General features: G+C 54.5%; 2 protein-coding genes and 1 long non-coding RNA gene across 15 annotated transcripts; 2 read left to right on the forward strand and 1 right to left on the reverse strand.

The window, feature by feature from the left end:
- Window positions 1-1,204: 1,204 nt before the first annotated feature.
- ythdc1 (YTH domain containing 1) lies at window positions 1,205-16,981 on the forward strand. The gene is made up of 16 exons (XM_036139841.1): window positions 1,205-1,419; window positions 2,805-2,906; window positions 6,008-6,294; window positions 6,362-6,752; window positions 6,825-6,887; window positions 6,993-7,087; window positions 10,352-10,460; window positions 10,561-10,678; window positions 10,905-10,989; window positions 11,063-11,214; window positions 12,539-12,618; window positions 12,753-12,789; window positions 12,871-12,910; window positions 15,965-16,027; window positions 16,153-16,341; window positions 16,471-16,981. The coding sequence occupies exons 1-16, from the start codon at window positions 1,392-1,394 to the stop codon at window positions 16,657-16,659; spliced, it is 2,028 nt and encodes a 675-aa protein (XP_035995734.1). The 5' UTR covers window positions 1,205-1,391; the 3' UTR covers window positions 16,660-16,981.
- On the reverse strand, window positions 12,939-15,970 carry LOC118563874. 13 transcript variants are annotated; one of them, XR_004931484.1, is made up of 9 exons: window positions 15,896-15,970; window positions 15,756-15,830; window positions 15,596-15,645; window positions 15,206-15,540; window positions 14,271-14,555; window positions 13,961-14,000; window positions 13,608-13,637; window positions 13,508-13,572; window positions 12,939-13,092 (listed from the first exon to the last, which is right to left on the reverse strand). It is a non-coding gene; the product is annotated as an uncharacterized LOC118563874 (long non-coding RNA). The 13 variants fall into 13 exon arrangements; XR_004931486.1 differs by lacking the exons at window positions 12,939-13,092; window positions 13,508-13,572; window positions 13,608-13,637; window positions 13,961-14,000 and having other exon boundaries at window positions 14,322-14,580; window positions 15,256-15,290; window positions 15,331-15,540; XR_004931481.1 differs by lacking the exons at window positions 12,939-13,092; window positions 13,508-13,572; window positions 13,608-13,637; window positions 13,961-14,000 and having other exon boundaries at window positions 14,322-14,555; window positions 15,206-15,515.
- Window positions 16,982-18,334: 1,353 nt separating the features above from the next.
- ufc1 (ubiquitin-fold modifier conjugating enzyme 1) lies at window positions 18,335-19,328 on the forward strand. Its single transcript, XM_012857827.3, has one exon. The coding sequence runs from the start codon at window positions 18,535-18,537 to the stop codon at window positions 19,045-19,047; it is 513 nt and encodes a 170-aa protein (XP_012713281.1). The 5' UTR covers window positions 18,335-18,534; the 3' UTR covers window positions 19,048-19,328.
- The last annotated feature ends 653 nt before the right edge of the window (window positions 19,329-19,981 follow it).

Here is a 19,981-nt window from a genome sequence, read left to right on the forward strand (position 1 = left end):
TACATTTTATTTAAAAGCCGCATTTCTGGACACTCAAGGTCACCGTACAAAAGGATAAAAAACAGAATGTCAGAAACAAAATCAAAACAAAAAAACATTTAAAAAAATGCACAAGGTTTAATCGAGAGAAAACATTTCAATCTGTTTGTCACTGCTTTTGGATGGGCCTATATTGTAGCTTGTTTGACGAGATTTAGCTCAAATATGTGTAAACTTACATCAAGACTAAAAATGGAAAGCCTGTTGTTCATGCCAGGAAACACAGTCAACACTGGGGACTGAGCACCACTAAAGGTCAGATCCTAGTAGCTGTTATTAAACCTTTACTTAAGAAACCTTCTCTTGATCAAGATGAGTTAGTAAATTACAGACCTATATCTAATCTTCTTTTCTTATCTAAAATTCTTGAGAAAGTAGTTGCTAATCAACTTTGTGAACATTTACAAAGTAATGACCTACTTGAGGAGTTTCAGTCAGGCTTCAGAGCTCATCATAGCACTGAAACAGCTCTGGTGAAGGTCACTAATGATATTCTCATGGCCTCAGATAATGGACTTGTGTCTGTACTTGTCGTGTTAGATCTCAGTGCTGCATTTGATACAGTTGATCACAATATTCTCCTACAAATACTTGAGCATACTGTAGGGATTGATGCAGGTTTACCTTTAAGAATAGATGCTGGTTTGAAGGCAAAGGCAATAACAGTAAATATTGATTTGATTTAGATTTTTTTTTGATAGCTCAACTTGCATTTTGTAAACTGCTAAAACATTCATTGTTTAGCATTTTCTTCATACCTGCCTAGAACGTTTGCACAGTACTATGCATATATAATCTGAGGCTAAAAGCATAATTAAAGAGAAAACCAAGCGAATAAGAAATAAAAGGGTTTTACTGAAATCAAAGGAAAGTTTGAAGAAATGGATAAAAACTGCATTTGACCTGGGAAGCACTGGACTAAGAAGTAGACTGTGTGGTGAACAGGTCGATGTAATCAGGGTGAAACGATAGTGGAAAAACCGGAAATTAATTCTTCTATCCTGTAAATATCTGGAGAAAACGTGTACATTAAATATTCGGTTTATTTATGTAGCGCAGAGGAACATTTCAATTAGTTTGCACTGTAGTAACTGGGCTGATGAGGTCTCTGGTTCCCATCCACACTCCGTGCCAGTGCGTGGCGCTAAGGCGCCAGTTTGTTGTTTACAACCGGCCTGAAATACCACAAAAGAAGAAGAGCAGCAGCCAAGCGGCAGACGCTGTCCGCCATTTGGTTCCGACAGAAGGTTCTACTGTTAATCTCCGCGGTCCGTTTGGGCTGAACCCAGCAGAACCAGTGGCTCCCTGTGAGTTCGCTGCGCGCGAGACAGCAGGACGTCACTGCGCGTGCCATGGCGGCCGACCGGCGCGAGGACAAAGGTGGGCCGTTAGCTGTTAGCATCATGGTGACGTATTTGTTGATGATTAACTAACAATATCTGCAAACTACTAAAAAAAACCCGGAGAATCCCTGAAATGCTCACCTGGTCTACACCTGGATTACACCTGGACTACACCTGGACAATAACACGCGCCCAGCTAACGCTGCTAGCAGCTCATCAATGCTAATAGCATTAGCCACACGACGACATCTTTGTTCCCGGTTGTTCCCGTTAAGAGCCGCTCCGGTCCGCAGTGAACCGGACTCCGTGGGTCGTGAGTCGGCGGTAACCGGGCAGGAGGGGAGCGCGGACGGTCAAAGCTCCGGTAAATCCGCGGTAAATCCGCCTAATGGCTGCTGGTCCTGACCCTGCGGCTCGGTGCGGAGGCTCCGGCGGAGGTTCGCTACTAACGCCGGAGTCCCCAGAAGGAGGCTGGAGGAGACCAGGACTCCTTTCTCCTGAGAGCAGCTCCGTGTTGCCAGATTATGAGACAAACAGGCAACCAGAACCAAATCAGACATATTACCGCATTAATGTCTGTCTCACGCATCTTATCCTGATCTTTCTGGCCTCACCAGCAACAATAATTTCATGTTTTTGCTGCTTTATGGAAAAGGTTTAAACTTTCCAGGTGATTCGTGTCTCCTGGTTTTCCTGCAGCTGGACGGAGGCTTAATGCCCAGGAAAGAGAACCGCTTAGCAGAGCTTCATGTGCTGACGCTGTAACTCCAGGTTCTTCGTCAGTCAAACACAGAGAGAACAAATTCATAAGCACTAAAGTACGGTTCATAGGGTTCTGTAATAATATCTCAGCCCAAAATGGAGATCTGCACCACGTAATCCTCTTTCAGCAGGTATTGCCGGTTAATGCAACGGTAAACTGCAGAACATACGGCAACATTTCTCCCTTTGCTCCCATGTCAGCCCAGAGCAGAAAAGACCTCGCCAAGATGGCGGCGCCGCGGGATGCGCTGCGGCTGGTAACGAGGCGTCTGGTATATTCTGTGGGTAGGAGTGTGTGAGCGCGGATCTTTAACAGAGAATCAGCAGAACTGAAAGGTGCTGGTTAAAGCAGTGGAGCCTCTGAGGCTACCTGCGTAGCACCTGGGAGGCCAGGTACAGGTGAGTGTTGACGTAGCAACAGGCTAACGGCTTTATGTAGCTGACCAGAGGCCGGGCCGGTCCATGAGGCCATCAGAACCGTGACCACCGCGGTGCGTCAGGAGCAGCTCAGGGGCCTGATGTGGGCTCGCCTTGGAGTCCTCTGTGAGGTTCTGGTCCAGGCGGCGCTCTGTAATGAGCCGTGTAGGACTGTCTGGTGCTGGTTCTGACCCGAATCATCATGTTCTGGTTCTGACCCGAATCCTCATCTTCCTGTTTCAGACGGAGAGCTCAGTGTTCTGGAGGATCTACTGACCGAAGCTCCAGATCAGGACGACGAGCTGTACAACCCCGAGACCGAGCGGGACATCAATGACAAGAAAGGTACGACACACCTTCTTAGTGTGGCTCCAGAACCGGGCCAGGTGGCTCCAGAACCGGGCCAGGTGGCCCCAGAACCGGGCCAGGTGGCTCCAGAACCGGGCCAGGTGGAGCAACATGGGCTGAGTCGGTCAGCTTGGTCTTTAGATCTAAAGACGATCAAAGTGTCCTTCAGTGGCCCGTTCTTGTCGGTTCTGACCCAATCAGCTGAGCCTCAGCCGACTGGGTCAGAACCGACTGCAGCAGAACTTCATATCTACGACCTGCAACACAAACAGAACCGGGCTCAGACCTTCAGAGACATGTTCTGATCTAAAAGATCACCAGAACCTTTTATTGCAGACAGCAAAGCAGCTAGCGTTAGCCTGCTAGCGTTAGCCTGCTAGCGTTAGCCACTCCTCCCTCAGCAGAGCGTCTACCCGGGCCGGGTCGTGCTTTAGAAACGAGCCGGGTCGCAGCAGAACTCTGTGCTGCGTCCCAGACGCTCCAAGCAGCGCGTCCTCCAGAACCAGGTTCCTACTTAAAGCCCCAGGTTCTGGTTCCCAGGGTAAACCGAAGCCTGGGGCTTTAAGGTTGACCCGTTTAGGGCAGACGCTGTAAAGTTAACGTTAAAAGATAAAACTCTGAGATGGCGTCGTGGTGTGAGCACCTCGTCTGCTGAGCTCTGGTTAGCTGGAATATCCGTGTAAAACACGCGTCACCTGGTAAAATGTTATAAATAAGCGATGGAGTAGCTCTATAATGAGCCTGACGACGTTTTGAAAATGCCTCGTGTTAAATCTAAGAGAAATATTGCTGCAGGGATCAAGCCAGCGACGCTGGGGGGCTTACTGCTGTAGAACCTTAAAACCAAACGCATGCTGCTGCTGAAGTCGCAGAATATGAGAGTCGACCCAAATATCCTTTTGGCTTTAAGCAACGGATAACATCACAAAGTTACAGGAGGCCAGAGTCCTCGCTGTTAGCTGCTATACGCGAACAAACGTCCCACATGAAGGCCCTGCATGGAGCGCTGGAGAGGCAGAGACACGCATCTGAAGCGTGGAAGACGCGGTGGACGCGCTGCAGGCTGAAACCAGAGAAACAAACATGGCAGATGATACTGATGACCTGGAGAACCGCAGATCCAATCTCTGATTGGCTGAGGGCATGGAGGGAAGAGACCTGGTCCCTTTCATGGAGACGTGGCTCTCGTCTCAATCTACCAACAAAATCCAGGAAGATTAAGGTTGACCGCACTGAGACCGGCCGCTAACCAACGCGGCAGACCAATCATCATGAAACGTCACAAGCTGATAAACGAGTGACGACGGCTCGGCGCCTCGCTATGGAACCCAATCAGCCAGCAGACTGGTTAAAGTTTCCTTTTTCAGCGATTATTCTGCGGTGGTGGCCAACAAATGAACGGCTTTTGATGAGGTGAAGGTTTCCCTCAGGAGGAAGAATGTGGACTATGGCCTTCTTTATCCCGTTATTCTAAATCTGTCTGTCAGCGGTGCGGTGGAGAGATTTGACCCACCGGAGGCAGCCGCCGCTGACGTGGAATCGCTGCCCTAAACAAAAAACACCTAAACAAAAAACACCTAAACAAAAAACATCTGTAAACACCAGATTTATTTCTCTGTGTGAGGAGCTCGGGTTTATAGACGCTTGGAGATGCACCCCCCCCCCCTCCCCTCTGGTAAAAAAATAGACATTCTTTTCCTCCCCACATAAATGTCAAACTAGGATTGATTACCTTCTCCTCCCAAAATCCGCCTTACAGTCAGTTTTATCATGCGACATAACCAGTATAATTATCTCTGACCACACAAGAGTAATCCTGGAACTTAATCTTAAAACAGAGTTATATCATTCTCACCACTGCAGATTCAACACCTCTATTCTTAAAGACGAGAAATTCACCTCCAACCTTTCTGGTGAACTTAAAATGTTTTTTTAAATTAATGCTCCTTCTGCCAGCCTCTGTCTTGTGGGAAACATGTAAAGCTTATGCCAGAGGGTTAATTATTTCCTACTTTGCAACAAAGAACCACCAAAGACAGGAGAAACAAAAATCTTTAGAAAGTGAATTGGCTGATAAAGAAAAAGTATACATAACCTCTCCATCACCATCATTGTGGCAAGAAATCACGACAATTAGAACAGCTTTAAAATGCCTTAAATAATGCAGAAAAGAAAATTAAATGCGCAAGACAGGTTTTATGAACATGGAGACAAAGCAGGCAAATGCCTGGCATATTATGTGAAAAAACACGCAGAATCCCAAATTATTGCTGCTATTACAGACAAAGATGGCCACAAGATATACGAAAATAAATTACTAAATATTTGTTTTAAGACTTTTTATGTGAACCTGTACTCTTCTGATCAAATCAGGAGCGAGGGCAGATTTACCACTTCTGTCAGAAGAGCAAAGATCTGCCCTCAATAGCCCCATAACTAAAACTGAAGAGATTAAAGTGATTTAAAGCGTTACAAAATGGGAAATCGCCGGACTGACGCATTCTGTTCTGAATTTTACAAACATTCTCTAAATATTCTAGCAGACCCTCTTCTTGACATGTTCAACCACCTTTACTACAGGACTATTCCTCAGACACTGAAGGAGGCCAATATACCATTAATCTGAAAAAAGTGTTCTGATTTATGCAGATCCTACAGGCCATAGATCTTCTAAATGTAGATAGGAAGCTGCTGTCTTAGATCCCGGCCACTCGGTTGGAAAAGTTATTACCAGCATTGGTAAAAGAAGACCAGACAGGTTTTGTAAGACGCTTCAATGGTCTTTCTTACTCTATAAGACTGGACAAATTTATCACCTCTTTTGTTTTGGCTATAGAGCCACTTGCAGCGGCCATTAGGACGACGCCCACGATACGTGCTTTGGAGAAACGGTTTTCTAAGACGTGCTTCATAAAAACAAATTCCTGATAGATTTGGTTTATTTTCCTGATTTAAGGAAGTTTTACTCTGTAGTTGATTGACTTTTGGATAAAATGATAAATTTTCCACATTCGTTGGTCTAGTTTCAGGTTGAAGCTCGGTTTCTCTGGTGTGTTCATGTGTGTAAAGAGCGTTAACCTTTATCCCTGACTCTGTAGGAACAAAGAGGAAGAGCGAGTGCTCTGACAGCCAGGACCATAAGAGGCTCCGCCCCTCATCAGGCCGCGCCCCCTCCAGGGCATCCGCCTCCAGCAAGCGGCCGCTGGGCTCGTCCTTGTCCTCCAAGAAGGTGTCGAGTCCTCGCAGTCGCCACGCCGCCGCCTACCATCACAGCTACTATGAGGACAGGAGGGGGCGGCGAGGGGCCCGCGAGGGGCCCCGCAGTCGCCCGGCGGAGGACGGGCGCCGCAGAGAGACCCAGAGGGGCCTGGAGGTTCTGAGTCAGGTACCTCAGCGAGCGCCTCGCCGTCCTCAGCGTTCTGGACAGATTCTCACTTCCTGTCTGTGTTTAGAAGCTGCGGCGAGACGGAAGGCGGGCAAGCCCCGCCCCCCACACCGAGGACCAATCAGAGGACGAGGCGGAGGCCGACTACAGCTCGGAGCCGGCGTCGGGCAGCTCCTCCCCCGCTGCCTCGCACGAGGAGGAGGAAGAGGAGGAGGAGGACGAGGAGGAGGAAGAAGAGAACCAGGAGGAAGAGGTGGAGGAGGGTATGGAGGAAGAGGAGGAGGAAGGTGAGAAGGAGGAGGAAGAAGACGAGGAGGAGGAAGACTACGATGAGCGCCACGCCGGAGACGGGAACGACTACGACACCCGGAGCGAGGCGGGAGACTCCCGCTCCGCCTCCTCCGTCAGCTTCTCCGACGGCGAGTCGGGGCCCTCAGGCTCCGCCTCCGAGGCTTCAGGTAACCGTGGCAACGCGGGTGGTTCCCACGGCCGCCGAACACCGCTCTGAACCCGTGCTTTTATTTTGAAAGGTTCGGAGAAGAAGCGAGAGAAGCTGTCCTCGTCGGTCCGAGCCGTTCGCAAAGGAATGGAGAGTAAGAACCGCCTCTGTGTTGTCTTTGGGTCGCTAACCGAGCCGGTACCGCCGGGTCGGTACCGCGGTCCTGACCCGGTCCAGTGACGCTCCTGTGTCGTTGCAGATCACACCAGCCAGCTGCACTACATCCTCAAAGACGCTCGCTTCTTCCTCATCAAGAGCAACAACCATGAGAACGTTTCCCTGGCCAAAGCAAAGGTTGGTCCCTGGTAGCCCCCCCCCCACACTCCCCCCCACTCCCTGGGTGGTGGAGGACCCCCCCCCCCCACTCCCTAGGTAAAGGCCCCCCCCCCACTCCCTGGTAGCCCCCCCCCCCCCACTCCCTAGGTGGAGGAGGACCCCCCCCCCAACTCCCTGGGTGGTGGAGGACCCCCCCCCCCCCACTCCCTAGGTAAAGCCCCCCCCCCCCTACTCCCTGGTTGGTGGAGCCCCCCCCCCACTCCCTGGGTGGAGCGACCCCCCCCCCCCCCCACACTCCCTGGGTGGTGGAGGACCCCCCCCCCCACTCCCTAGGTAAAGGCCCCCCCCCCCCACTCCCTGGGTGGTGGAGGACCCCCCCCAATCCCTAGGTAAAGGACCCCCCCCCCACTCCCTGGGTGGTGGAGGACCCCCCCCAATCCCTGGTTGGTGCAGCTCCCCCCCCACTCCCTGGTTGGTGGAGGACTCCCCCCACTCCCTGGTTGGTGGAGCCCCCCCCACTCCCTGGGTGGAGCGACCTCCCCCCCCACTCCCTGGGTGGTGGAGGACCCACTCCCTAGGTAAATGACCCCCCCCACTCCCTGGGTGGTGGAGGACCCCCCCCACTCCCTGGGTGGAGGAGGACCCCCCCCACTCCCTAGGCGTAGGACCCCCCCCCCCCCCCACTCCCTGGGTGGTGGAGGAGGACCCCCCACTCCCTGGTTGGTGGAGCTCCCCCCGCCCACTCCCTGGCTGGAGGACCCCCCCCCCCCCCACTCCCTGGTTGGTGGATTTCCCCCCCCACTCCCTGGGTGGTGGAGCTCCCCCCCACTCCCTGGTTGGTGGAGCCCCCCCCCACTCCCTGGGTGGAGCGACCCCCCCACTCCCTGGGTGGTGGAGGGCCCCCCCCCCACTCCCTAGGTAAAGGACCCCCCCCCCCCACTCCCTGGGTGGTGGAGGAGCCCCCCGACTCCCTAGGTAAAGGACCCCCCCCCCCCCACTCCCTGGGTGGAGGACCCCCCCCCCCCCACTCCCTAGGTGGTGGAGGACCCCCCCCCCCCACTCCCTGGGTGGTGGAGCCCCCCCCCCACTCCCTGGGTGGTGGAGGAGCCCCCCCACTCCCTGGGTGGTGGTGGAGGAGGACTCCCCCCACTCCCTGGTTGGAGCCACCCCCCCCCCCCCCCCCCCACACTCCCTGGGTGGTGGAGGACCCCCCCCCCCCACTCCCTAGGTAAAGGACCCCCCCACTCCCTGGGTGGTGGAGGAGCCCCCCCACTCCCTGGGTGGTGGAGGAGCCCCCCCCCCCCCCCCCACTCCCTGGGTGGTGGTGGAGGAGGACTCCCCCCACTCCCTGGTTGGAGCCACCCCCCCCCCCCCCCACTCCCTGGGTGGTGGAGGAGCCCCCCCACTCCCTAGGTCAGTGCTTCTCAATTATTTTCTGTTACGCCCCCCCTAGCAAGAAGAAAACTGTTCGCGCCCCCCACTCCCCACCGGGACTATCCATCCCTGCATAACATTTTATCCTTATTAACATTAAAGAAAAAAAGAAAGACATATGGTCAAACTTACAAAGAATAACTTTATTAAATCGTGTTTTAAGAAATTAAAAATAAACAAATCCTTGTTTAAACTGTAAACATGTTTGACCAACTAATTGCACAATTGCAAAATTAAATCAGATCAATAAATATTTAATTATTATAATAACTAATAAACTACAAAAACTATGTACTATATATATATATATATATATTCAGTTCAGCAACATTAACTCAGGAGCACAATATATAAAACACTTGAACCTACAAAACCAAAATGAATTAAACAATTTGTGCTCATTTTTTCTTTCTTTTTCTGATCAAAATGAGGAGGCAGTATCAGCTCCTCTGCTATGGTGTGGGGCTTTTTGCACCGCGCAATTTGGTACGCCACCTTATAAGATGCTAACAGCGCTCGATGGTTTACTGAAGTAGCCTTCACAAAGCGGGATGACTCTTGGCAATATTCAGCACGTTTTCGCTGAAAAAACTAGCGGCTTACCGCCGTGATTGGGGTGTAACGTATTTAGGTGACGCGCTAATTTATTTGGCCTCATGCTGTCCGCTGCGAGCATTTTTAGACACACCAAACACAGCGGTCTTTCCACTTCTCCAACTGTAGTCACCGTGAAACCAAGCGCTAAATACGCTTCGTCGTATTTCCTCGTCTTAGCTTTCGGATGACTTTCTTTTGTCTCTTTATCTTTGTCTCTCTCCGCTTTCCTTTTCATCCCTGTTAAAAACTTTTTCATGTTGGAGGTTGTTTTGTTGAATAACGGAGGCTGTAGACAGAACGCAGACGGAGCTTTCTGTTGACTCAACACTGGTAACCAAGGCAAACCTGTAAGTCGTAAAATGTTGCACTGTCGCAAACGTGACAAAAGTAACAATGAGAGCGCCACTGCCCCTACTGTAGTGGTGGCGCGCCCCACCATTTGAGAAGCACTGCCCTAGGTAAAGGACCCCCCCACTCCCTGGCTGGAGGACCCCCCCACTCCCTGGTTGGTGGAGCTCCCCCCCCCCACTCCCTGGGTGGTGGAGGACCCCCCCCCCCCACTCCCTGGGTGGTGGAGCGACCCCCCCCCCCCACTCCCTGGGTGGTGGAGGACCCCCCTCCCCACACACTCCCTGGGTGGAGGACCCCCCCACTCCCTGGGTGGAGGAGGACCCCCCACTCCCTGGTTGGTGGAGCTCCCCACTCCCTGGTGGAGGACCCCCCCCCCCCACTCCCTGGGTGGTGGAGGACCCCCCCCCCCCACTCCCTGGGTGGTGGAGGACCCCCCCCCACTCCCTGGCTGGAGGACCCCCCCACTCCCTGGGTGGAGGAGGACCCCCCACTCCCTGGGTGGTGGAGCGACCCCCCCCCCCCCCCACTCCCTGGTTGGTGGAGCCCCCCCCACTCCCTGGGTGGAGCGACCCCCCCCCCCCCCCACTCCCTAGGTAAAGGACCCCCCCCACTCCCTGGGTGGTGGAGGAGGACCCCCCCACTCCCTGGCTGGAGGACCCCCCCACTCCCTGGGTGGTGGAGGACCCCCCCACTCCCTGGGTGGTGGAGGACCCCCCCACTCCCTGGTTGGTGGAGCTCCCCCCCCCACTCCCTGGGTGGTGGAGGACCCCCCATTCCCTGGTTGGTGGAGCCCCCCTCACTCCCTGCCCCCCCCCCCCACTCCCTGGGTGGAGGAGGAGCCCCCACTCCTGCTGAGCCCCCCGTCAGTCTCCTTCATGTCGTCTCCTGTTCTGCCTTCAGGGCGTTTGGTCCACGCTGCCGGTCAACGAGAAGAAGCTGAACTCGGCCTTCCAGGCGGCCCGAAGCGTCATCCTCGTCTTCTCCGTCAGGGAGAGCGGCAAGTTCCAAGGTAACCCCACCACCATCACCCCCCCCCCCCCCCACACACACACACACACCATTATCCCCCCCCCCACCACCCGCTCTCATCCACTTCCTGTTTCCTTCAGGCTTCGCTCGTCTGTCGTCGCAGTCTCATCACGGCGGTTCCCCGATCCACTGGGTTCTGCCCGCCGGGATGAACGCCAAGATGCTGGGCGGAGTCTTCAGGATCGACTGGCTCTGCAGGTAAGCTGGCGACCCGCCGGACCAGAACTGGGCCGGGCCCAGTTAGCGTAGCGCTTTAGACTCTGGATCACAGAAGAACGGAACCAGAGGCTCTCAGAACCTACACACCTGTCTGCGTCCTCAATGAAAGATAAAAGGATTGTTGAATAAAGTTGCAGCCCATCTGGGCCAGCAGCACCAGGACGGGCGGGTTCTGTAGAACTTATTCTTGGTTCTGTGTTTCCAGGAGGGAGCTTCCTTTCATCAAGACGGCTCACCTGTCCAACCCCTGGAACGACCACAAGCCCGTTAAGATCGGACGAGACGGACAGGTCAGCCGCTGTTCTGGTTCTGGTCCGCTTCCCGCCGCGGCTCTTCCCTTAACGAGCCTCTGCCGTCTTTCAGGAGATCGCTCCCAAGATCGGCGCGCAGCTCTGCGCCCTCTTCCCATTGGACGAGAGCGTGGACATCCACCACGTGGCTCACCGCATCCGTCACAAGCGCACGCCGTCAGAGCTGCGGCCCCGAGGCCGCCCGCCGCAGCGCGAGCCGGGAAGGTTAGCCAATCATCAAGCTCCTTGCCCCGCTTCCTGTTCTTCTGCTGCGACCACGGCGCCCCCTGCTGCCGGACCACGGAGACGGCGGCGCGGCGGCGGCTAGCGTCCTGAAGCGTCTCTGGTTGTTGTTGTGCTGGGAGTCTCCCGGAGCGCCGCCGCTCTGCATCCGGTGGAAGTTTTGGGTCAGGCAGGAAGTAGTTCCTCTGCGGCGTAACGAGCCGGCCAGATTAATTAGCGCTTTGGTTTCAGCACCACGGTGAGACTAGAACAATGTGTGATGCCGCGCCGGCCGGGTTCTAACGGCGGTCCGGGTTCTAACGGCCGACGCAGCAGGAAGTTCTCTGGTGATGCAAAATGTCTTTAAAGATCTTTGTCTTTGCAGGAAGTTGATCCTTCTGGAGGTAAAAAGGTTGGCGGGTAGTGGGACTGTGGCTGCCCCTTTCAGAATAAAAGCAGGACGATGGCTGGACTGATGGGGGGTGGGGGGGGTGAGCAGGTGTGCGGGGGCGGGGCTTCTGGCTTTCTGTGAGGTAAATTACAGAAATGGACTGAAATGAGAAGGTTGGACTGACAGAATGAGCCTCCTCCCCCACATGAAGGACTTTGTTGTCCCCCCTCCTCCCCTGGGCGACCACACAGACTGATATTTGTGGGGGGGGGTGTCGCTGAAGGACTAAAGCTCGGGCTGTGAGGGGGGGAGCAGCCGACGGACGCCAGGCAGAACGCCACATGTTGGCCGTTTTCAGGACTGTTGGTATGGGGGGGGGTCGGGGGGGCTTTGGGTATTAACAGGACTGCACCATCATCATCATCATCCCTCACCTTTCAAAATAAGAGGGTCTGTAAAAGGCTTAAAATGGACGAGGAGAGAACTGTTTGTTAGAAAGTGTTGCCCCTCCCTCATAACGACACCAGCAGCGGTATGTTGTCCCTCAGAGGCTTCTTCTTTGTCTGTGTGTGTGAGAGAGCGTGAGGCGACCGCCGTCAGCTGACCCGCAGTCAGCTGACCCGCAGGAGGACCGGCCGGGTCCGGACGCTAAGGTGAGCAGGCGTCTGTGGAGCAGGGTCAGGGTCTGCAGGTGACTCCAGGTTCCTCCCTCCATGGTGGCCGACCAGAGGAGAACTCAGCAGGTAACTTACAGGTTCATCGCCGTGACGGCGGAGGCCAGACGCCCGGCGTGCTTCACACCTGGTCGCTCTGATCCTGCTCCTCCGTTCAGGCGCCTGCAGACGACGCTCAGGGAATAGTGGCGCTGCGTGTGAGAGACGGTGTGAGAGCCTCTGTCCGTGTGCGTTTGTCTTAATTGTGGACTTGTTTGCATAGGCGTCGACCTGAAGAGTATGACCTGCATGGCAGGAAGCGACCACGAGCCGATGGTCCGCCGGACTTCAACCAGCGAGCAGGTGCTTCACCTGGATCTTTAACTGCTTACCTGTTAGCTTAACTCTTCTAGTTTACCCGTCAGGTCTTGTTGCCAGGGCCCGTCTCGGCTCCTGCTGACAAACTTTACTACTGTTTAACTTTAATTCGTCATCAGGCTTCATCCCGGACCTCAGGAGCCAGCCGGTGGACAGGTGAGGCAGTGGGCGGGGCCACAGCTCATGTTTCAGGTAGAGCGCTTGACGTGAAGTGACGGTTTGTTCTGAACTCTGCAGGAGGTTCTCCAGCGTGAGACGAGACGTCTTCCTTAACGGGGTGAGTCACGTTTTTACGCACCTTCACCTGGGCGACGTTCACCTGGGCGACGTTTACCTGGGCGGCGTTCACCTGTGTTCACTTGGGCGGCGTTTACCTGTGTTCACTTGGGCGGCGTTTACCTGGGCGACGTTCACCTGGGCGACGTTTACCTGGGCGACGTTTACCTGGGCGACGTTCACCTATGTTCACTTGGGCGGCGTTCACCTGGGCGGCGTTCACCTGTGTTCACTTGGGCGACGTTCACCTGTGTTCACCTGGGCGGCGTTTACCTGTGTTCACTTGGGCGACGTTCACCTGTGTTCACTTGGGCGGCGTTTACCTGGGCGACGTTCACCTGGGCGACGTTCACCTGGGCGACGTTCACCTGGGCGACGTTTACCTGGGCGGCGTTTACCTGTGTTCACTTGGGCGGCGTTTACCTGTGTTCACTTGGGCGGCGTTTACCTGTGTTCACTTGGGCGACGTTTACCTGTGTTCACTTGGGCGGCGTTCACCTGGGCGGCGTTCACCTGTGTTCACCTGGGCGACGTTCACCTGTGTTCACCTGGGCGGCGTTCACCTGTGTTCACTTGGGCGGCGTTCACCTGTGTTCACTTGGGCGGCGTTCACCTGTGTTCACTTGGGCGGCGTTCACCTGTGTTCACTTGGGCGACGTTCACCTGTGTTCACCTGGGCGACGTTCACCTGTGTTCACCTGGGCGACGTTCACCTGGGCGACGTTCACCTGTGTTCACTTGGGCGGCGTTCACCTGTGTTCACCTGGGCGACGTTCACCTGTGTTCACCTGGGCGACGTTCACCTGTGTTCACCTGGGCGACGTTCACCTGTGTTCACCTGGGCGACGTTCACCTGTGTTCACCTGGCGACGTTCACCTGGTCTGGCGACGTTCACCTGTGTTCACCTGGGCGACGTTCACCTGTGTTCACCTGGGCGACGTTCACCTGTGTTCACCTGGGCGACGTTCACCTGTGTTCACCTGGGCGACGTTCACCTGGGCGACGTTCACCTGGGCGACGTTCACCTGGGCGACGTTCACCTGTGTTCACCTGGGCGACGTTCACCTGTGTTTACTTGGGCGGCGTTCACCTGGGCGGTGTTCACCTGTGTTCACCTGGGCGGTGTTCACCTGGGCGGTGTTCACCTGGGCGGCGTTCACCTGGGCGGCGTTCACCTGTGTTCACTTGGGCGGCGTTTACCTGGGCGACGTTCACCTGTGCGACGTTCACCTGTGCGACGTTCACCTGTGCGACGTTCACCTGTGCGACGTTCACCTGTGTTCACCTGGGTGACGTTCACCTGTGTTCACTTGGGCGACGTTCAGCTGTGTTCACATGGGCGACGTTCACCTGTGTTCACCTGGGCGACGTTCACCTGTGTTCACCTGGGCGACGTTCACCTGTGTTCACCTGGGCGACGTTCACCTGTGTTCTCCTGACTGACGTTCACCTGTGTTCTCCTGACTGACGTTCACCTGTGTTCTCCTGACTGACGTTCACCTGTGTTCTCCTGACTGACGTTCACCTGTGTTCTCCTGACTGACGTTCACCTGTGTTCACTTGGGCGGCGTTCACCTGGGCGACGTTCACCTGGGCGACGTTCACCTGGGCGACGTTCACCTGTGTTCTCCTGACTGACGTTCACCTGTGTTCACTTGGGCGACGTTCACCTGGGCGACGTTCACCTGTGTTCACCTGGGCGACGTTCACCTGGGCGACGTTCACCTGGGCGACGTTCACCTGGGCGACGTTCACCTGTGTTCACCTGGGCGACGTTCACCTGGGCGACGTTCACCTGGGCGACGTTCACCTGGGCGACGTTCACCTGGGCGACGTTCACCTGGGCGACGTTCACCTGTGTTCACCTGGGCGACGTTCACCTGTGTTCACCTGGGCGACGTTCACCTGTGTTCACCTGGGCGACGTTCACCTGTGTTCACCTGGGCGACGTTCACCTGTGTTCACTTGGGCGACGTTCACCTGTGTTCACCTGGGCGACGTTCACCTGTGTTCACCTGGGCGACGTTCACCTGTGTTCACCTGGGCGACGTTCACCTGTGTTCACCTGGGCGACGTTCACCTGTGTTCACCTGGGCGACGTTCACCTGTGTTCACCTGGGCGGCGTTCACCTGTGTTCACTTGGGCGGCGTTCACCTGGGCGACGTTCACCTGTGTTCACCTGGGCGACGTTCACCTGTGTTCACCTGGGCGACGTTCACCTGTGTTCACCTGGGCGACGTTCACCTGTGTTCACCTGGGCGACGTTCACCTGTGTTCACCTGGGCGACGTTCACCTGTGTTCACCTGGGCGACGTTCACCTGTGTTCTCCTGACTGACGTTCACCTGTGTTCACTTGGGCGGCGTTCACCTGTGTTCACCTGGGCGACGTTCACCTGTGTTCACTTGGGCGACGTTCACCTGGGCGACGTTCACCTGTGTTCACCTGGGCGACGTTCACCTGTGTTCACTTGGGCGACGTTCACCTGGGCGACGTTCACCTGTGTTCACCTGGGCGACGTTCACCTGGGCGACGTTCACCTGTGTTCACCTGGGCGACGTTCACCTGGGCGACGTTCACCTGTGTTCACCTGGGCGACGTTCACCTGTGTTCACTTGGGCGACGTTCACCTGGGCGACGTTCACCTGTGTTCACCTGGGCGACGTTCACCTGGGCGACGTTCACCTGTGTTCACCTGGGCGACGTTCACCTGTGTTCACTTGGGCGACGTTCACCTGGGCGACGTTCACCTGTGTTCACCTGGGCGACGTTCACCTGGGCGACGTTCACCTGTGTTCACTTGGGCGACGTTCACTTGGGCGACGTTCACCTGGGCGACGTTCACCTGTGTTCACTTGGGCGACGTTCACCTGTGTTCACCTGGGCGACGTTCACCTGTGTTCACCTGGGCGACGTTCACCTGTGTTCACTTGGGCGACGTTCACCTGTGTGACGTTCACCTGTGTTCTCCTGACTGACGTTCACCTGTGTTCACCTGGGCGACGTTCACCTGTGTTCACCTGGGCGACGTTCACCTGTGTTCTCCTGTTTCAGTCCTACGACTACATGAGGGACTACCACCACAACGTCGGGCCTCCAGCTCCCTGGCAGACTCTGGTACGGTTCTGGTTCTGGTTCTGGTTCTGGTTCTCCTGTCGGACCAGAACTCAGGGGTCCAGATTGATGTTGTGGTGCCAGTAGAACCGCTGACCCCCATTAAGCCGTCATGTTTGTGTTGACAGGCGGCGTACCCCAACGTGGAGCAGCAGCCCCCCCACCACCCGCCCTACTACCACCACAGCCACCCCCCGCCCCCCCCTCACCAGGCCTTCCATCACCACCACCCCTCCCTGCCGCCGCACGAAGCTCCGCCTCCTCGCTTTAGAGACAAGCAGCGTGTGCCGCAGCACCGCGCCTTCGCCTCCAGTCCGGTGAGTTCTGCCGTAGTTCTGAAGCGTAACCCGGTCCGGCCGCGCGGTTCTGACCCGTTAAGCTGAGCCGATTGGTCAGACGGGACGGAGGGACCTCATTGGCTGACCCACTGTGTGTCTCTGCTGCAGCACGACTACGACATGCGGGTGGACGACTTCCTGCGGCGGACCCAGGCGGTGGTGAGCAGCAGGCGTGAGCGTGAGCGGCAGCGCGAGCGTGAGCGCGCCGGACCGCGGCGTGACCGTGAGCGTGAGCGAGCGAGGGACAGAGACAGGGAGAGAGAGAGGGACAAGGAGAGGGGCCGGTACCGCAGGTGATCCCGCGCTACCGAGCGCTTTTACTTTGACAGTCTGCAGGGGATGTGACTGAAAACGCATTCATTTAGAAATTATGTGTCAGTATCAACGCAGTCGACAGGATGACATCATCGCTGTCCACGCCCACTTCCTCAATAAAGTTTCTTTGCTCAACACTTTTAACCTGAGCTTCTGTGTAAAAACTTTATGGTGACTTCATTTCCCACAATGCCTCTGTCAGTGGCGGCCCTCTGGGATCATATGACAGAAAACAAGGATGTTGAATTTATTGTGAAAGGTTGGATGTTTTTCCTTCACATTAAAGCTTTCTTAATGTTCCACATGAGCGAGTCTGTGTCATTTCCTGCCGCCTGATTGGTTCTCCTGCATGTGACGGTATGACGGGTGGAGCTGTAATTGGTTGAAAAAAGCAGAGATCAATGAGAGAAATGAACCGATTTGACCCGATTCAGAAATGTCTAAATTAAATGAGATGGCATCAAAGTGTTTGAACGCACCTCTTTTACGTTTTAGTTTGTTTCCATTCTGCTCATTTTATTCATCTGATGGTAACGTCAGCATTTTCCTGGGATCCCCTGCTGTATAAAGCGGATGGATGGAGCACCTGTCCCAGCTCTGGGAGGACAGGTGGAGGTAGATTGGTCCCTGGATCAGTGAGCCCCAGCCTGGGAGGTGATGAACAGCCACTGATCTGCTGCTAGCTTCTGCTAGTGGAGCCCCAACCAGGGAGTGTGTGTGTGTATAAGTGTGTGTATATATCCATGTTCTCTAATTATAGTACTGCTGTTGTCCTTTCATGTTCAAATTGGTTCTTTTATTTAATTTCAGCTAGTTTGCGGGGAACTTCTGCATCTTCTGCTCAATCATTCTGCAGATTAGCGTTCTCACTGCTGTTACACAGGAACAGCTTTTTCTAGTATAGCTCAGTGGTCGCAGCACTGCTGTTTTTTTTTTTTTATTAAACTTTATTTAAACAAGATAATCACAAACAAGTGAGGCAGTTACAACAGTGCAACTCTGTAGAGACGTGATACTGATAAGGAGAAAATAAATAAATAATGAAACTAACTAAAATAGCAACAAGGGATTCACATGTTAGGATTGATATACATCGGTGGGCGATTCCATTAATATTTCAGTCAGGTATTCATATTATTCAATATATTTCAGAGATTTCAAATATGACCAATTCAGATAAAATAACAAAATTAGGTTACAACAGAGTTCTGATTAATAAATTGTTTTAGCAAGGTGTGTTAAGTAATGTTGTAAATTCAGCTTTTGGAGGGAAGAACTGATATTTTGCATAGAATTGATTGTAATTTAATATGCAACAATTAGTGTCTATTAAGTGTATAATCAACCAAATATTCTTCTCCAATCTTTGTAGAACAATGATTTATTGTGATGTAGAATAAATCTATTATTACACATGATAGGAGTGTGGCGAGTAGTTATGAACATCATTTCCCAGTATAGTAACACTTGTTGATGGAACTCTGATAGTTTAATGGGTAATTTGTGTAAATTGAACTCAGCTAAAAGTTTTAGACCAGCTGTTTAGTTAAATATATGATTAGGGACACAATACCAGAATAACTGAGATAACTTAATCCAGGATTTCAACCAATTAATCTTAAGGGTTCGGTCAGTCTTCAGCCAGGCTGTTTAATTGATTCAGCCACCTGAACGTGTTTGTGACGTCATCGTGGGTCGAGTTCTCGCCTACTGGGGCTTTTGTTTTGAAAGGGCCGGAAACGCCTGTGAAGACAACAGCTTCCGGTCGTTCTGGAGCCGCAGGTCCACGTCAGACCAGAGCGGAGCCGACAGACCCACAACGCAGAACCGGACCGGACCGGACCGAACCGTGGGAGCATGGCGGACGAGGCCACGCGCAAAGCCGTCTCACAGATCCCGCTGCTGAAGACGCACGCGGGCCCGCGGGAGCGCGCGCTGTGGCCGCAGCGGCTGAAGGAGGAGTACCAGGCTCTGATCCGGTTCGTGGAGCAGAACAAGGCCGCCGATAACGACTGGTTCCGCCTGGAGTCCAACCCGGACGGCACGCGCTGGACCGGGACCTGCTGGTTCGTGCACGAACTGCTTCGCTACGAGTTCGGCGTAGAGTTCGACATCCCGGTGACGTACCCGGAAACGGCGCCGGAACTGGCGGTTCCGGAGCTGGACGGGAAAACCGCCAAGATGTTCCGCGGCGGGAAGATCTGCCTCACCGAGCACTTCGCGCCGCTGTGGGCGCGCAACGTGCCGCGCTTCGGGATCGCGCACCTCATGGCGCTCGGGCTCGCGCCTTGGCTTGCGGTGGAGATCCCGGACCTGATCAGCAAAGGTCACGTGGTCCACAAGGAGAAGTCACGGGACGTAGCGGAGTGACGTCAGAGCCCGAAGGCGGCGATACGTGATGGAAAAAGGTGAACAGGGTTCTGGTTCTGGACGGTCGGGTTCTGTGGAACCTGCTCCACACCAGCGTCTGGCATTCAGAACTAGGTTCTACAGGAACTTGGGTTCTGGATCCACTGTCTGGTTCTGTGAGAGGAAAGTTGTAGAACACCTGCCGTCAGGGTTCTGGTTCTAAGTGACCACATGGTTCTGTAACGTTCTGATGTCAGTCAGAACCGCGTTGTACACAGAAATAAAACAAGTTCTGGATCAGAGTGTCTGTTTGGTTCTGTAACAACAAACTGCTGGGTTCTAAAACGAGTTCTTCAGTCTGTTCAGAACCGGCGCCTTTCGCATGTGGCTCCGGGTTTTTGTTCCGGTTCTGCTGCTCTGGGTTTTTGTTCCGGTTCTGCTGCTCTGGGTTTTTGTTTCGGTTCTGCAGTGAAGTATTCATTCAATCTTAATAAAAGTTAATTTGGTGGAACCCAGACTGGGCCAATCGGACCTCAGAGCCACACCGGTAGGAAAAGCCCGGCTGGTGATCCGGTCGGTTCTGGGGGATCCTGCCCCGGATGTGTAAAAGTTCTTGTGTGGTCCAGAACCGGCCCGGTGTGGATCGGGGAGGTGTGTTCCTACAGAACCTTGACTGAGAACCAGGGTGAGTAGCGGTAGAAACGGACCTCAGAACACGGCCTGCTAGGGAGGGAGAACGCTGTGGAGGAACCGCAGAGTTCTGGTGTCCGGGTTAAAACCAGCGGTGCCGGCGGTTCTGTCCTGTGTTCTGCAGGGAACCTTCAGTCCGAGGAGCTCGCTGCAGCGCCGTTCTCTTGGCTCTACATGGCGTTTGGTACCGGTCCACCTGGATCTCATTTCCACCTCGCAGCAGCAAGCTCCTGGTTCTGCAGGTTCTCCCTGTGCAGGTGTGGGT

Source organism: Fundulus heteroclitus, chromosome 8 (assembly GCF_011125445.2).
Source record: "Fundulus heteroclitus isolate FHET01 chromosome 8, MU-UCD_Fhet_4.1, whole genome shotgun sequence".
NCBI classification, from domain to species: Eukaryota; Metazoa; Chordata; class Actinopteri; order Cyprinodontiformes; family Fundulidae; genus Fundulus; species Fundulus heteroclitus.

What these genes read in the sequence shown, in the direction of transcription:
- ufc1 (XM_012857827.3), top strand. Translation starts at nt 18,535, where the DNA reads ATGGCGGACGAGGCCACGCGCAAAGCCGTCTCACAGATCCCGCTGCTG.
- ythdc1 (XM_036139841.1), top strand. Translation starts at nt 1,392, where the DNA reads ATGGCGGCCGACCGGCGCGAGGACAAAG. An exon ending in CGTTCGCAAAGGAATGGAGA is followed by an intron (nt 6,888 to 6,992) that starts GTAAGAACCGCC and finishes GTGTCGTTGCAG; the next exon opens with ATCACACCAGCCAGCTGCAC. An exon ending in AGGAGCCAGCCGGTGGACAG is followed by an intron (nt 12,790 to 12,870) that starts GTGAGGCAGTGG and finishes TGAACTCTGCAG; the next exon opens with GAGGTTCTCCAGCGTGAGAC.